We start from the raw sequence: 14,236 nt of genomic DNA, 5'->3' as shown, positions 1-14,236 counted from the left end.
CCTCAGGGCACCTCTCAGGCTTCGTGAGAGGCCTCAGGGCCTTGCCCCGCCCTATCCCAGTCAGTTCTCAGCGGCTTCCTGCAGGGTTGCCGGGTCAGCAACCGTCGGCGGCGGGTTACCGGGTACTGCTTACATCAGAGGCAAGCTCCATGCTTAGCGTTACAGTCATAAATAGTTACTGCCATTCACGAATGCCTGCTAGACCTCTGATCCCCTATCCCTTATGAGTTCATCACTGTCGCATTCAGCTGCACCCCAGGTAAAAAAAAATCAGAGTTAACAATCAGAGCTCTATTTTTAACATGAAAGTACTCATTGTACTTCAGCTTTAGTTAGGGGCCACGAGTGGTACCGCAAGCATGAGGAACTTTTTTTAGGAATGATCTGTCTTTGTAACAGAAAAGTATTTTCACTTAAATTCAAACCTCCAGTTTTTCAGAGAACGTGTTGCTTCTTTATGTTGAAATGTATTCCGTGTGTTCCCTTTTGTAGAAGCTTAGCTCAAACTTTGAGAACAGCACCATTCAGCAACAGAGGCAAGAAATCCAGCTTTTAACTGCAGAACTGAAAGATCGTGATAAGGAACTCAGTGACATGGTTGCAGTGCATCGGAAACAGATTCTGGCCTGGGAACGTGATCGGCAGAAAATACTGACTTTAGCAGAACGATGCAATTTACTAAACAGTAAGTGTGTGTATAAAGAATATTATCCCCATTCTTGAAGTACATTCAGGTGCTTAGACCCCTCAGTAACAGTTTGGCTTTATAGAAGGATCTATTTTCTAACGTTCAGCCTTAAATTTGATTGTTTTCTTTCTGAGATCAGATTTCCATAATGGCACTAAAGTAATCTGAGCTTGAAAGGGGTGTGATAACTAGATAGCCCTTTCTCATTTGAATATGTAAATTGTTCCTGCTTCTGCAAAAAAAACCCCAAACTGATGAAATGGGAAAAAAAAATTTGCATATATAGTGATGTACTGGAGAGTCCTGTGCCCTGAGGTTCTACTGCACAGCTCTGACATCATCCCCCAGCTGATCAGTTGGCACTTCTGACTGGCTTTGACAGGCAAGGTACAGAGGTCACCACAGAGTTCATATTCCACCTGACCTGGGTAGCTAGGGAATCCTTCTTCAGAGTATGCAGTGCCAGCATCCATTTATCAATCACATGATTTTAAAACCATTAAAATATTTCTGATGTTTAAAAAAATGACAGTATCTGAGCTTTTTTTCTCATCTTGTCTTCTTTATTTTCAGATGAGCTGAAGAAGAGAAATGAAATCATAAAATCACTGACACAACAGAAGTTTAAAGAGATGTCTCAAAAAGTAACAGATGCAACTGTTCGCTGTCAGGCTCTGGAGGTAGGAGTTGAGTAATAGTCTCATTTTGCAGTCCATGCATGAGCAGAATGCAAGTGGCATTGGTTTAACTAGTGCATAAATACTTCATGTTAAGGCTCCTCAGCTGCATTTGTCTTTTAATACAGCACTGTTAGATTAAGGTGTAGTTCTGATTAAAAAAAAAAAAAAAGAAGAAGAAGACAAGAAAGCTTTCCTGACTGTTTGTTTGTTTGCTTATTCTTGGAGAACACCATTCAGAATCAACTGGCCTCCAAAATGTCAGGCACTGTGACTGCGAGAGGCAGGGCTGATCCCAGTACAGTTCTGATACTTGGTTAGAAATTTCCAGATGGTTTTATTTACAGCTTTTCATTACTGTGATTAACATCTGCAAATGGTTTAAGGATATGAAAATAATTACTATTCAAGAGTTCTAATTCTTTTTTTTTTAAGTGATTTGGCAATTATATGTTTATTGGGATAATTTTCCCTCTGTATGCAATACAGTGAAGCAGTATTGTGTGCTTTCATCTCTCTAATCGGCTTGACTTTAAGATCTACAGGATATTAAGTCCCTTAATCACAAGCAAGTTTGGTTGTAACAAATTAGGGAACAATTTTTACCCCAGTCCTCTTTTCTCCAGATCTTCACAGCTTGCTCAGAATCTCACGTTGCCATTCATGATGTTAAGAAAAAAAAAAAAAAAGTTGTGCACACATTTGCTGGAAAAATAGTAACACTGAGTCACTAAATTAGTAACTGACACTCTTTATTTCTGTTCACTAGGAGAAAAATCAAAGTCTCCACTGCTCAGTTTTTGAACTGTCTGCTAAAACAGGCCAGCTGCAGGCAAGGGAACAGGAGCTTCTTACAATGCTTAAGCTGAAGGTAACATCTGTTGTCTCATCAGGCACTAAATGTGGTCAGACTGCAGTACAGTTATAGGTGACTGTACCACAGTGCTTTAGTCACCATTGATCCACTGCTGTTTAATTCTTAAGCTTGTTTGAGAAGGAAAAAGTGGTCAACAAACAAACTGGTTTATTTTCATAAACAAGCTTGTTTCCTGGCTTTGATTTTTGGGATGGCTTTCTGTTTGTTTGTTTGTGTTTTTTTGTCATCAAGAACTCAGAAGAAAATCAGTGAAGTAGCTGTAACACTGCAGTAGGATGTACTCTTGTTTAGTCAAAGTCCATGTGCTGAAGATGCAACAATAATCAAGAATAAATTCTATTTGGTGTTTCAGGACGAGGCTATACTTGAAACAACTGATCACATTACTGAATTTACATCTAAATTCAGAAAGCTGGGAAGTGCACTGCATGCAGCAGAGGTAGAGAAATTCAATCTCAACAAAAAAATACAAGACCTCACAGTGAGACTGAAAGAGCTGATACTAGAAAGAAATAAGCTGAAAGGTAAATGTTTATGCTGGGCACCTAATGCAGTGCAGACCAGTGTGATTCCTTTTCATTTTGGGAAATACTGCATTTTGTCTTAAAGATGACCTCTGTGAAAAGGTGAAAGAAAGTAATAAGCAGGAGGAAGAAATCATTCAGCTCAGACAAGAAAATGGCTACCTGAGGGATGAGCTTGTGCTTACTGGTAAGTGTGGGCAGCTGGCTTTTCATGCCTTAGCTTTCAGCAGCTCACAAATTTCTGGACAGCAATGCCTCACAAATACCTGTGAAGGAGGCAGCTGCTTCTCTGCCTTTCCTGCAGCTGAATAAGGCTTATTCCTTTGTGTGTCAGTCTATGAAAGCAGTATCTAGGGCTGCTGCAGGAGCAGTTGATAAAATCCTATAAAAGCACAAAGTTCACCAGTATGATAAGGCATGGAGGAGTGAATGGCTCAGAGGATTCTCTCTTGAAAATTTTTGAGACTTTCATGTCTCCTATGGTATGAATACAATAAAGGAAAGTGGTGGCATCCCTTCTGACATAGGTTGCCTAGAAAATGGTGACCTACTGAGAAGAAACCACATGTGAAGCCTAAAGCTTAGGGCCTAGGGAATTAGCAGCCCATTCACTCTCTCCCATGTTTGTATGGAAGAATTATGTTTAGAAATTCACCTTTTCTCTTGTTTAACTGGTTGGTTTTCTTTAAACAGTTTAATATGCAGGACTTGGTAAACAGCAACTTGCTATCTGTTGATAGCTTCACTTTGGGTTTGAGTAGAGAGAAATTCTGTATTGCAGTAGATAGAAAGGCAGGCCAGCTGTTGCTTACAGACAAGCAATATACCTCAAAAGATGACGTGAACAAAGGTGATGTCTTGTGGGAGATGATTTACTTGCCTGTCACTTTTTTCCTGCCATTACCTTTGAGGCACATTGATCCCTTGTCTTCTTGTTTTAAAAACACAGCGGTGGGAAGTATTTCCCAGCACTTCCCTGTACAAAGCCCAACTTAGAATTAACTACTGATTTCCTTTCTGTGGAAGAATCTTAACATGAAAAGATAAACTCAGTTAATGAAGTAGAATATTGCTGCTAGTAAAATAAAGATAGGTGCTGGTGAAAAGTCTGAGGACTGTTCAGTTGTCGTGTGGGTTTTGTGCTCGGTTTATTTGGAGGGGAAGCAAACCCTGCTTATCTTCAGAAAATGCTTGTGTTTTGGTTAAGCACCTGTTTCTGCTGCTGCAGACATACACATTAACAAATGTAATGTAAGGTACTTGCTTTGTGTCTGTTCAAGTAATGCAAAAACTGTCTGTGTTTTGAAACAGTTGAGAAAGCAAAGAGAGTGGATCAGCTGCTTCAGTTTGCCAAGTCTAAACAAGCACGGACTAACACTGAGCTAGAGAGCCTGCGACAGGTACAACCCTAGTGGTGTTTCCACCTTGAGATTATCAGGGCATTTTCAATACATCATATCCGTGTGGAGCACTATAAAAAACTTAGATCTTGCAGTTCATAATTAAGATTTAAAAACAAGGAAGTTTGCTATTTCTGCCATACTGGAATCCCTACAGAATGTTGATTTTGTTGTTGTTGTTGTTGTTGTTGTTGTTGTTAAAATGAAAACCCCAAGGTACAAATCCTTGTATTTATAAGTGCTTTTAGCCTTTTTTGTATAGTTGTATTTGCTTGGTCCTACAGTGAGTAAATACCTCCCTCACAGCAGTCAAGTGGGGCACCCAGTTGAGATAACCATTCGTCATTGAGTGTGTGTAACCAGAGGAGTCATGTGAAGGGTAGTGGGGATGGGGCAGGTGAACTTGTGCAGTACAAAGGGATATGGTGTTCTGTGAGATTTGTTTTTCCAAAGAAACCTAAGCCTCCTGTTTTCACTTCTGAGGTTCTCAAGGTGGTATTATTGCAAATAATTATCAGTGTGCAAATAGTTACCAGATTGTGGAATCGTGGAAAGGTTTGGGTTGGAATGGACCTTAAAGATCATCTACTTCCAACCCCCCTGCCATGCCCCTGGCAGGTTCATCTCCTACTACACCAGGCTGCTTAAGGCCCCATCCAACCTGGCCTTGAACACTTGCAGAGCTGGAGCCTCCACAGCTTCTCTAGGCAACTTGTTCCAGTGCCTCACTGCCCTCGTGGGGAAGAACTTCCTCCTAATGTTTAATCTAAATCCAGCTTCTTCCAGTTTGAAGCCATTACCCTTCATTCTGTCACTCCATGCCTTGGCAAAAGTTCCTCTCCAGCTCTCCTGTACCCCCCTTCAAATACTAGGAGGCTGCTCTAAGGTCTTCCTGAAGCCTTCTGTGGCTGAATAGCCACAACTGTTTCAGTCTGTCCTCACAGGAGAGGTGTTTCATCCCTCTGATCACGTCCATGGTCCTCCTCTGGACCTGCTCTAACAGTCCCACGCCCTTCTGTTTAGGTGTTCCAGAGCTGAACACAGGCCTCCAGGTGGGGTCTTATGAGAGCAGAGGGGGAGAATCACCTCCTTCAACCTGCTGCCCATGCTTCTGGGGGTGCAGCTCTGCAGAGAAAGCCAAATGCCACTATCATCATTCTATGTCCTGTAATACTGCATAACTTTGACCAACATAATAACAACATGTATGAAATATCCAGTAACAGTAATGGTACTGTATTTGTGGGTCAGTGTGGTTCTATTTTAGAAGATCACTGCAGACTTTTAACAGAAATAATTATTTATTGACATAAAACATTATTTTCCTAAATGCATGCAGAGATGACCCGTTAGATTTGGAAGACTGACAATAGTTTGATTACAGGTAATGGTTTATAAGAATGTTTTAAGGGTATTTTTGGAAGACAAGTGATATGTTAATACTTGCTGATAATGTTCCTTCACTTCAGACTTCCACTAATGAGCATTACTATCTTTAAACAGATCTACCTAAAACAGCAGTGTGACTTGCAATTTCTCCATGTCAATTTGGAGAGCTCTCAGGAATTAAGGCAAAAGCATGAAAAAGCAGCTCATGAAGGGAGGTAATATTTTTTTCTCTTTGTTTTCTTGGTGGTTTACTCTCAGAGAAAGACTTCACTGTTCAGCCACAACTAACATCCTAAATGAAATGTGTGCTGTGCCAATATGGCTTTGCTGGTCTCAACCACAAACATCCAGTGAAGCTGTCATACCTTTTTTTCACTTGGTCAGGAGACACCATGAGTATCAGTCACAGAATAAAGGGCTGTCTGCAGGCCAGGCAGTTAATGTTTCTATTAGAAATGGAGCAGGCTGGTGGTAGGGTTGTTAATCTGGCCTGCTAGTACTTTTGTTTAAAAATCAAAGTTAATTTTGCTTTCAGTTGAGGAAATTGATGCATATCCTGGAGGTTCAGACAGAACCACCACACTTTATGAAACTCTCAGACTGATTTTGGAAAGTAACAGCCAAATCTGGCCAGGCTTTAGCTGGGTTTTGGCAGGATACAGCTGCCTGTTGGTGTATGAAGTACCACAGAGCCATAGCTACAGCTTTAACTTTCAGTACAGTTATGTGTGCTCTTTAAATGCAGCATTCTGACTGTTCCCTTTGTCATGCTGTTGTAGCACAGATCTGACATTCTCTGCCCCTGAAAATAACAGCGAGACAGACTTGGTTAGTTCTGAGGGCAGCCACGAGATATACAAGGAGTGTAGAACTGAACAGGTGCCAAAAAGTAGGGTAAAAACCACCTCCAAGATGCGTGAGGCAGATAATAGACTGTTACTGGATGCATCAGACTCAGAAGAAACTACCTCAGAGCACTTAAACCAAGAAGTTGTGAAAGTCTTGTCTGCCCTTACAGAAGAAGAAAAGCAAGATATTGCATCAAGCAGTTATGAGCTAGACAGCAAAGCATTTTGTGAGGCGAACAACACAATGCCATTGAGAAACAGGGAAACTTCTGAGAATGAAGTGGAAAGCAGAGACCAGCAAACCTTTGAGTCATCTTTACCTGGAAGCGAGCATTGTCCCAATGTCAGTTCTTATGTGGAGTTACAAAGTACTTTGACCCAGAACACCAGCACATCTGACAAAACTGGTAGTGAAAATAAAACCTGGGAAGAGGGAACTAAAATTCTGTTTTACCAAAAGAGCAGAGAGACTCCTCCTGCAATTCACAAGTCTGAATCTGATTCCTCTAGTGATAACTTCAATATGAAAAAAGATGCCAGGTGGAAGCCGGTATCAGATATGGAATGGCTGGAGAGTTTCAAACCCATAAATGGAGATGGAAGTACATGGCATGGAAAAGATTGCAGCTGTCTCAAGACTGGACAACAGATGAAACATGTCAGCTCAGAAAGGTTATGTGCTTGTTACATTTAAGAAGTAGATAAGTACAAGCTGGAGTTATGTAGAAACTTGGGTGGAAAAGCTCTCAATGATTTGTGTTATCTCAAGTGATGTTTAAAGTGACTGCTTGTTTAAAATTGGAAAGTAGTACATTTAAAATAAGTTAAAATAGGTCTAAAGTATCATGATTCTTTTTTATGCCTTTTTTTTTTTTTTTTTGCATCTCTTATCCCTAAGAGCTGTGTGGGCAGAAGAAGCTGCAATACCACAGAACTTGTCAAAATTGATTGAGAAAAATGGAGGTTGACAAAAAAAATCTTAACATTTTTTTTATTCCCAGATGCTGCTTGTAAATTTGGTGGGTAAGATATGTTCTGGCCAGAACTGGCCTTATACAGTGATGCTTCTGTAAGGCAAGAAACAAACCTCAATTTTATATGGAGCTTTAGGGACTGTGTTATTTCTGTTGAGAAATCACAGAGTGGCCAGGCAGGAATGTAGGACACAGCTCCTTCAGCACAGGTTGCTTTCCTCACTCAGGGCAAGAAAAGGAGGTGGCAAGATTTGAAGGACATCAATGTGTCTACTCTCCAGTGCATTGTTGTTTGTGGGACTTCATCCTTGTATTTCTGTTTAGGGAGGAAAAATGATGTGTGGTTGGGGATGAGCAGAATGAGGTTTCTAATCCTCAGAAGTGCCGGAGAAATACTCAGGTGTCTCAGTGGAATTGGAAAGTATCCGAGGTATAAATGCTGCTTTGCATTTATAGAAGTGGCTTTATGCCTGCACAAGCAAGGCTTTCAGAGCTCTAACTTTCTATGGATTTGTTGTGTTGGTTCCTCTGTCTCCTTTCCAAAAATCGACTTACTTAGCAACTCTATTTTAGAAGGATTTTTGAAGTTTTACAGAGATTTCATAGCTGCCTTTTAGACAGAGGAGGAGGAGGAGTAGCTTTTCAGCTTCTAATTTGACCAGTAGAGTAAATGAGCAGCTGTTTAAACCTCCTAAGAATTTTAGCCAGCCAGTCTCCCCAGCATCCAAATTAATGATATGGAATGTTATGCAATGGAGATATCTGATGTAGGGATGCTTTCTTTCTGTCTTGCTTTTCAAACAAAAATATTAATATTATGGAAGTGGTTACTGCAATGAGAGGGACCTGTTCAGAGACAAGGTGAATGGGCAGCCATAGAAAAAGAATGCTGTCCTGGCACATTCCCACGCTGCTTAGCTGAGCTTCACTCTGTGTGGACTCCAGTTTCCACTCTCCATAAATCATTAAAAAGACTCCATTCCCTGTACATCTATCTTGACCTTTCTTGTCTGCTTCCCCAGCAGCACAAATGGCACCCTACCATCCCTCCAAATCCCTTTTGAGGCTGAATGATGGAAACTGCTTTCACTTTTTCTCTTGTCCTTAAGGGAATTTTAAGGGAGAAGGAACCAATACAAGCTGGACAGTGCAGACAGGGCAGATATCCTTCAGTAAGGGAGGGCTCTCTGCCCAGCTGGGATTTGCTGCTGAGCTATCAAGTTTTCTCAATGCCCACATTTGGTCCTTGGGGCCCTGTAATTGGGCTTGGATTGTCTCAGTGCAAATCCCATCCTCTGCTCTCCAGCCTCTGCTGGCTCTGATTTGCCGCTGAATAAATTCTCACCCCATAAACAGGAGGAAGGCAGTAGGATTGCAGTCTGCAGTGTGGGCTTCTGGGAAGGCATTAATGGCAGAGACCAAACATAACATTCCTTCTGGGACTCGAATCTGGATACTCCAGTTTTCCATTGCTGGCTTCACAGTGCTGATGATGTATTTTGTGTGTAGGGAAGGGTGCTGGCACCTCCCTGTCAGCCCAGCAAATATTTTTGACATGAGTTCTTGAATTCTGGAACAGCCAACAAGAAGGTTATTAACACAGACAAATACCTTATCCAACTGCAAGAGGGATTGTGAAATAGCATAGTGCCAGAATAATTTCTGTGTGCTCTGACTTAGTGACATTGTTTGTGTTGAAACATTTGCTGCCTTTGTATTTTTACACTCAGTTATGGTTTTAAAGCTGGAGTGTCGGCAGCTACTTGTTCAGTCTGCTCTTGCTGGACTAAGCCACCTGTTCTTTGATCTCCCTACCTCAAAATCAAATCTGTTTCTATCCTCCCTCCCAACCTGTGTGTTCAAAACTGATTGTGTTCATTGCATCTCCTCACATCCCCTCTGTTAGGCAGCTGCAGCTTGTTCCCTCACATCTCTCCAGAGCCTTTCCTTGTCACAAGCACACAAACAGGAGCTTTTCTCTCTTAAAAGAAAGTCTGTTGTATCCCCAGAGAAGTGAAATGAGACACAGCAGGCACTTGGAGCTGGCGTCTCTCATGAGGGGTTTTTCTTAGGTTGAATGTCATTTTAAAATAACCCTTTCTGTAACACTCTTGCCAGATATGGACTGTGGTGTTCCACCAAAATAAGCACCTAAAGAATATTTAATGAGATGTAAATGTGAAGGTAGTATTTTCTTTACAGTTTTCTTTAATTATTTACCCGACCCAGGCAGTGCTAGCACTGTGCTTGTCTTGTTCAGGAGCGTGAGGAATACAGAAGTGCTTTATTTTAGGGAGATGGTTGCTATTTTACTCTTTTCAAAGACTGTATGAAGTGGAAATTAGCAGCTGAAAGTGAAATTCACTGCATAGCTTGACACTGCTAGCAGAAAGCAGAGCACGTCAACATACAAGCCACAGACAGCAGGCAGTGCTGTGTGAAAAAACAGCCCAGGGATCACAGGGCTTGCTTAGGTGCTGCTGGGCTCCTGTACTGCTGGAGTAGGTGATCAAGATAATTTCAAATGTGCTACAGCTTTTATTATTTCTAGTGTTAGTTTGTGGTTAATTGATGCTGGAGCTGAGTGAGGGATTTGGCACATTTTGATACAATAGTGATTTCAGAAATTGAAATCGAGAATGGGTTTTTCTCCAGGGTAGGCTGTAAGAAAGTTAATTTTTGGGGGGTGGGGGGAGGGATTTGGCACATTTTGTGGTTTCAGAAAATGAAATTGAGAATGTTTTTTTTTTTCTCCAGGGTAGGCTATAAGAAAGTTAATTCTAGTGGGGAAGGTGAGAGAAAAAGCTTCAGTTGTCTGACATGCCTGTTAAGAGCTAAAGGGTTTTTGTATTAGGACAAGCTTGGGGTGGCTGTTAGTCAGTGTTGGACAGTAATGGTGTGCAGGGTATGATTTGTTGCTTTAAGTGTTGTTTAAATTGCTTTTCAGATACTCCTAAGTGCACTTAGATATACCTAGTGCTAAATCAAGGGGTTTGTTTTGCTTTAAAACTTAGGGAAAGATGTATCCCAATAGATTCTATGTTTCAGCTCCGACTTGAAATGTTAGTCAGGCAGCAGGTTTGGGTTTAATCACAGATTGCCCTAACAGCCCTTCACAGTTTACTGGTGCATTTAAAAATAAATAAAATAAAGCCTCTTTGGGAAAGCTCTACTGTGATCTCCAAGTGAGATGATGGCTCTACAAGACTCTGAAGTTCCTTTGAAAACTACAGCTACAATATTAATTTGCTTAATTGTTGATTAAAAAGGAGGGAAAAAAAAAAAAGAAAGAAAGAAAGGAGTAGAGTCCTGAGAGAAGAGTACCAGAGTACTGGGGGGAACCGAATACTGCCTTTTGTGTGCTCTCTGCAAGGTTAAATAGACACCTGAGCACGTGGTAGAGTAGCTGTTCTTGAAACTGCTTGAATGTCAAACTGTGCTCAGAGGATGAAACTGATCTAGTGAAGCTGTTAAACATGGAAACCACTCTGAGAGCACTCACATGCTTGATGGTTTTCTTGGCTCAGGGCCCATAATTTTTAATGTTGTCTTGTGGTTGAGGGGGGGTGTCCTATGATTTTCCTTTGAAAGCTTCAAAAGGATGGTGATACTGTGTCTGGCAATGTCGTTTTTTTTTTAACAGTGGTGACAATGTGGATCTGGGTTCTTTTCACTCGGATTCTGTCTGTTTCACATCCACCCAGAAAAGAGACAGGTCTCAAACATGTGAGAAATTCTCTGATGAAGACTTCCCTCTGGAGATCGAGCACCTTTCAGTGACTAAGCCAGCAAGCAGATGCTGCAGGACTACTGTGGACCAAGTCAGTATTATATTGCTGAAAGTATTTCATTAATTTTAAGGTGAATTGTGACTGATGATAGGAAAGGAAGTATCTGGCAGCATGAAAGACCTAGGGTTTCAAATGATGAGACAGCAGGCTTAAATCAAAGGTGGTAAAATATTTTTTCCTAAGTATTTCCTTGTTATCTCAATATGTTTTGAACAGTGTAAGTGAGTTTAAAAAAAAAATAAAGGATAAGGTTTTGAATTGAAGATCTCTGGGGTTATAAATGCTGGGTAATTGGTAATTCCAGTAAAGCAGAGTATCCAAATATGCTTGGAAGCAGTTCTTAGATGCTATTGGACATTGTTTATTTCTTGTTCTGCCTGATTTTCCCTCTTTCTCATATCTTTGCTTGTTCTCTCCTTCTTCAGTGAGGTACTGCTGTGTGTGCATCTCATATACAAGCATCTGAAGATGCTGAAAAGCTGACACTAGGAAAGACCTCTGTGTTTATTAGAAATACCAACATCTAGCATCAGAAGCAGTGTTCTGTTGTAGTAATTTGAACTGAGATGTTTCAAAATGAAAGATGCTGATTCTTCCTATGTTATAATCCTTTGATGTATTCCAAAGAGATCATTTCATTGCTTTGACTCACTTTCTGTCTCCTCCAGGACACAAGTTCCCCCATGAACAAGCTGCAGCGAGCGCTGGCTGAGTATCGACAGATGGTTGCTGATCTGGAGCTTAGCACTCTCCTCCAAGCAACCCCTCACTGCAGTCCCCACAGCAGCAATCCTAATAGGGTATATATGGCTCTCCCATGATTTAAGTGGCCAGGAATTGTGACTGTGAACATCTTCTCCCTTATGCTTGACTTGTGCTGTGATATTATAAACAACGGCCTCATCAGGCTTTGCTAAAGAGAAAATTCCTGCATGCCTTAGCATGAAGTGCTTGGGTTTTTTTATGGGATTCTTTATGACTCCTCAAGGTCATGACAGGATTTGACTTCTGCATTTGTCTAAACAGATGGAAGGAAGAAGTCATTTTGGAGCAAGCTGTGGGAGGTCGAGAGACAAGCAAACAAGCAAACTTAGATTCAGAAGCAGTTGGTTATGCTAGGAGTGTTTGTGGAAAGGAGGACAGTATAGGAATAGGTGACATATGGAATAGTTTTGTATATGAATTTAAACCATACTCTTAGCTTAAATAAGTTTAGGGGGTTTGTGGGCTGATAGTTTTAGTTCTTCCATTGCAGGGTCAGAGAAAATAACCTGTGTGTAGCTGCCATGGCAGTTTATTTTCTGAGCATGAGTGCTGATAGGGAGTTCCTGTCTGGAGTATGTGGGTAGGAGAGACCATTTATTTGCTTCATAAATATCCTTCAGAATTTCTGCCTTGTTTGATAAGGAGATTGTCCCACTTACTGCTAGAAATGGGTAGGCTTGGGCTGATCTCAAGGGAAGGATTTAGTCTTTTCTTTCGGAGCGGACTCCTAACACGAACACAGCTTGCTGAAACCTCAGCCTTCTCCTGAGACGTACTGCCTCTCTGAAAATGTTGCACTTCTTTTATCCTTAGATGAACTTGAGCAGAATAGTGTTACTGTAAGCAACAGACAAAGCAATTTTGATAACATTCACAACCATAAACGCTTAGCTATGCTGGGACTGACGGACAGAGCAGTGCCAGCATTTGCATCAACTGAAAGGATATTTTGTTCTGAAGTTCATCCGCAGCATTTAATTCAGTGTGAAAGACAGCAGCAGTGTAGTCTTCTGCAAAGACTGTCTTGTAGGAGGGATTCCTGAAAAGCTCTCTACAAAACAGTGATTGCTTGTGGCTGCTGCCCAGCCCCATCAGCTGCCTGGCTCCTGCTTACTGGTTGGCACATCTCAGCTCGGCTCAACCGACTGTCCCTTAGTAATGAGCATAACTCTGCTTTAGAACCTGGTGCTGCATTTTTGAGCTTGGAAATGGGCTTCTTGTTCAGAACAGTTGCTGTAGTGGATAGAAAATAAAGGAGGCTGGTGTTTGCTGGCAGGAGTAGCTTCTGAACCACATCAGTAGAACTTTGATCTACTTTCAGAGGGGTTCTGGGTAAAAACTTGCCAAGCGTGTTTTGGTTAATCTATGCAGGCCAAGTAATCTGTGCTTAAAACCAGGTTTACCTGCGGCTATTTAAAACTGCACTTTAAAACATATGTATCAACTAGTACCCTTAGAATTGCTAATAATTTGTATGTTATTGGATTCTGTGCCCTGCTTGGTGGGGGGGAGAAGAGGGGAATTAAAAAGTGTCTCTGTGCTAGTCACCAGTTTGAACCTGGCAGGTCTGTAATGTTTATGATCTGAGTTCCCTGGTTTTTGCTTTACACTATAGACACCAGAACTTCCAGAGGCTCTTCACAGAACCCAGTTATCTGCTGCAGAAGAAAGGGATACGTTCTCTTGTCTATGATGTGAGCATGAAGGTATTTTCAACTTGATTTTATTTCTGGTTGGATTTTTTGTTTGTTTGTTTCCCTCTTTTATAAATACATCTGCAAAAATATTACAAGTTATGGACTTCTGAGATGAGCCTGGCACAAGGTCCTAAGTGCACTCCTGAGTGCATTTCCAGTGAAACCCTTGTGAGTACTGGAACAGATACTAAGGCAGCAAATAATTCCTTTAGTCAAACAATTAAACTTCTCTCAAGCATGTCCCTCATCCTCTGGGCAGTCAGATCTCACAGCACCATTCCAAGTACCTGCACACTGCTTACTGTGGTTAAAATCCTTCTGTGTGTTACAGATAACAGGATCAAGGATATGAACATTGTTGAGTAAGAGATGGGGAAGTGTTTTTCTGTGCCACAGCCAAGGACTATTTTAGCATATTGTTCCTGGGCTCAGAGCTCCAAAAGTAGAAGGTATTGAATAGAGCTGCTTCAGAATATAGAACACAGCCTTGCTGAAAACAAACATAGCAAGTTATTTTTTGTTTTTGAATCAGGAAATTTCTCATTCTGAGTATTTGTTCTGCTGATGTGAATTGGATGCTTGCAGTAGGCACCATGTTGTCTGGTT

General features: G+C 41.2%; 1 protein-coding gene across 1 annotated transcript; it reads left to right on the top strand.

Moving 5' to 3' along the window:
• Positions 1-223: 223 nt before the first annotated feature.
• CCDC62 (coiled-coil domain containing 62) lies at positions 224-13,626 on the top strand. The gene is made up of 12 exons (XM_054392913.1): positions 224-259; positions 493-685; positions 1,262-1,368; positions 2,135-2,236; positions 2,595-2,766; positions 2,852-2,953; positions 4,078-4,166; positions 5,670-5,770; positions 6,335-7,075; positions 11,021-11,198; positions 11,837-11,968; positions 13,549-13,626. Exons 1-12 carry the CDS (start codon positions 224-226, stop codon positions 13,624-13,626), a joined length of 2,031 nt encoding a protein of 676 aa, XP_054248888.1.
• The last annotated feature ends 610 nt before the right edge of the window (positions 13,627-14,236 follow it).

The sequence above is a fragment of the Indicator indicator genome, chromosome 26 (assembly GCF_027791375.1).
Source record: "Indicator indicator isolate 239-I01 chromosome 26, UM_Iind_1.1, whole genome shotgun sequence".
In the NCBI taxonomy this organism is placed as follows: domain Eukaryota; kingdom Metazoa; phylum Chordata; class Aves; order Piciformes; family Indicatoridae; genus Indicator; species Indicator indicator.
This window is presented reverse-complemented; position numbering and strand designations above follow the sequence as displayed.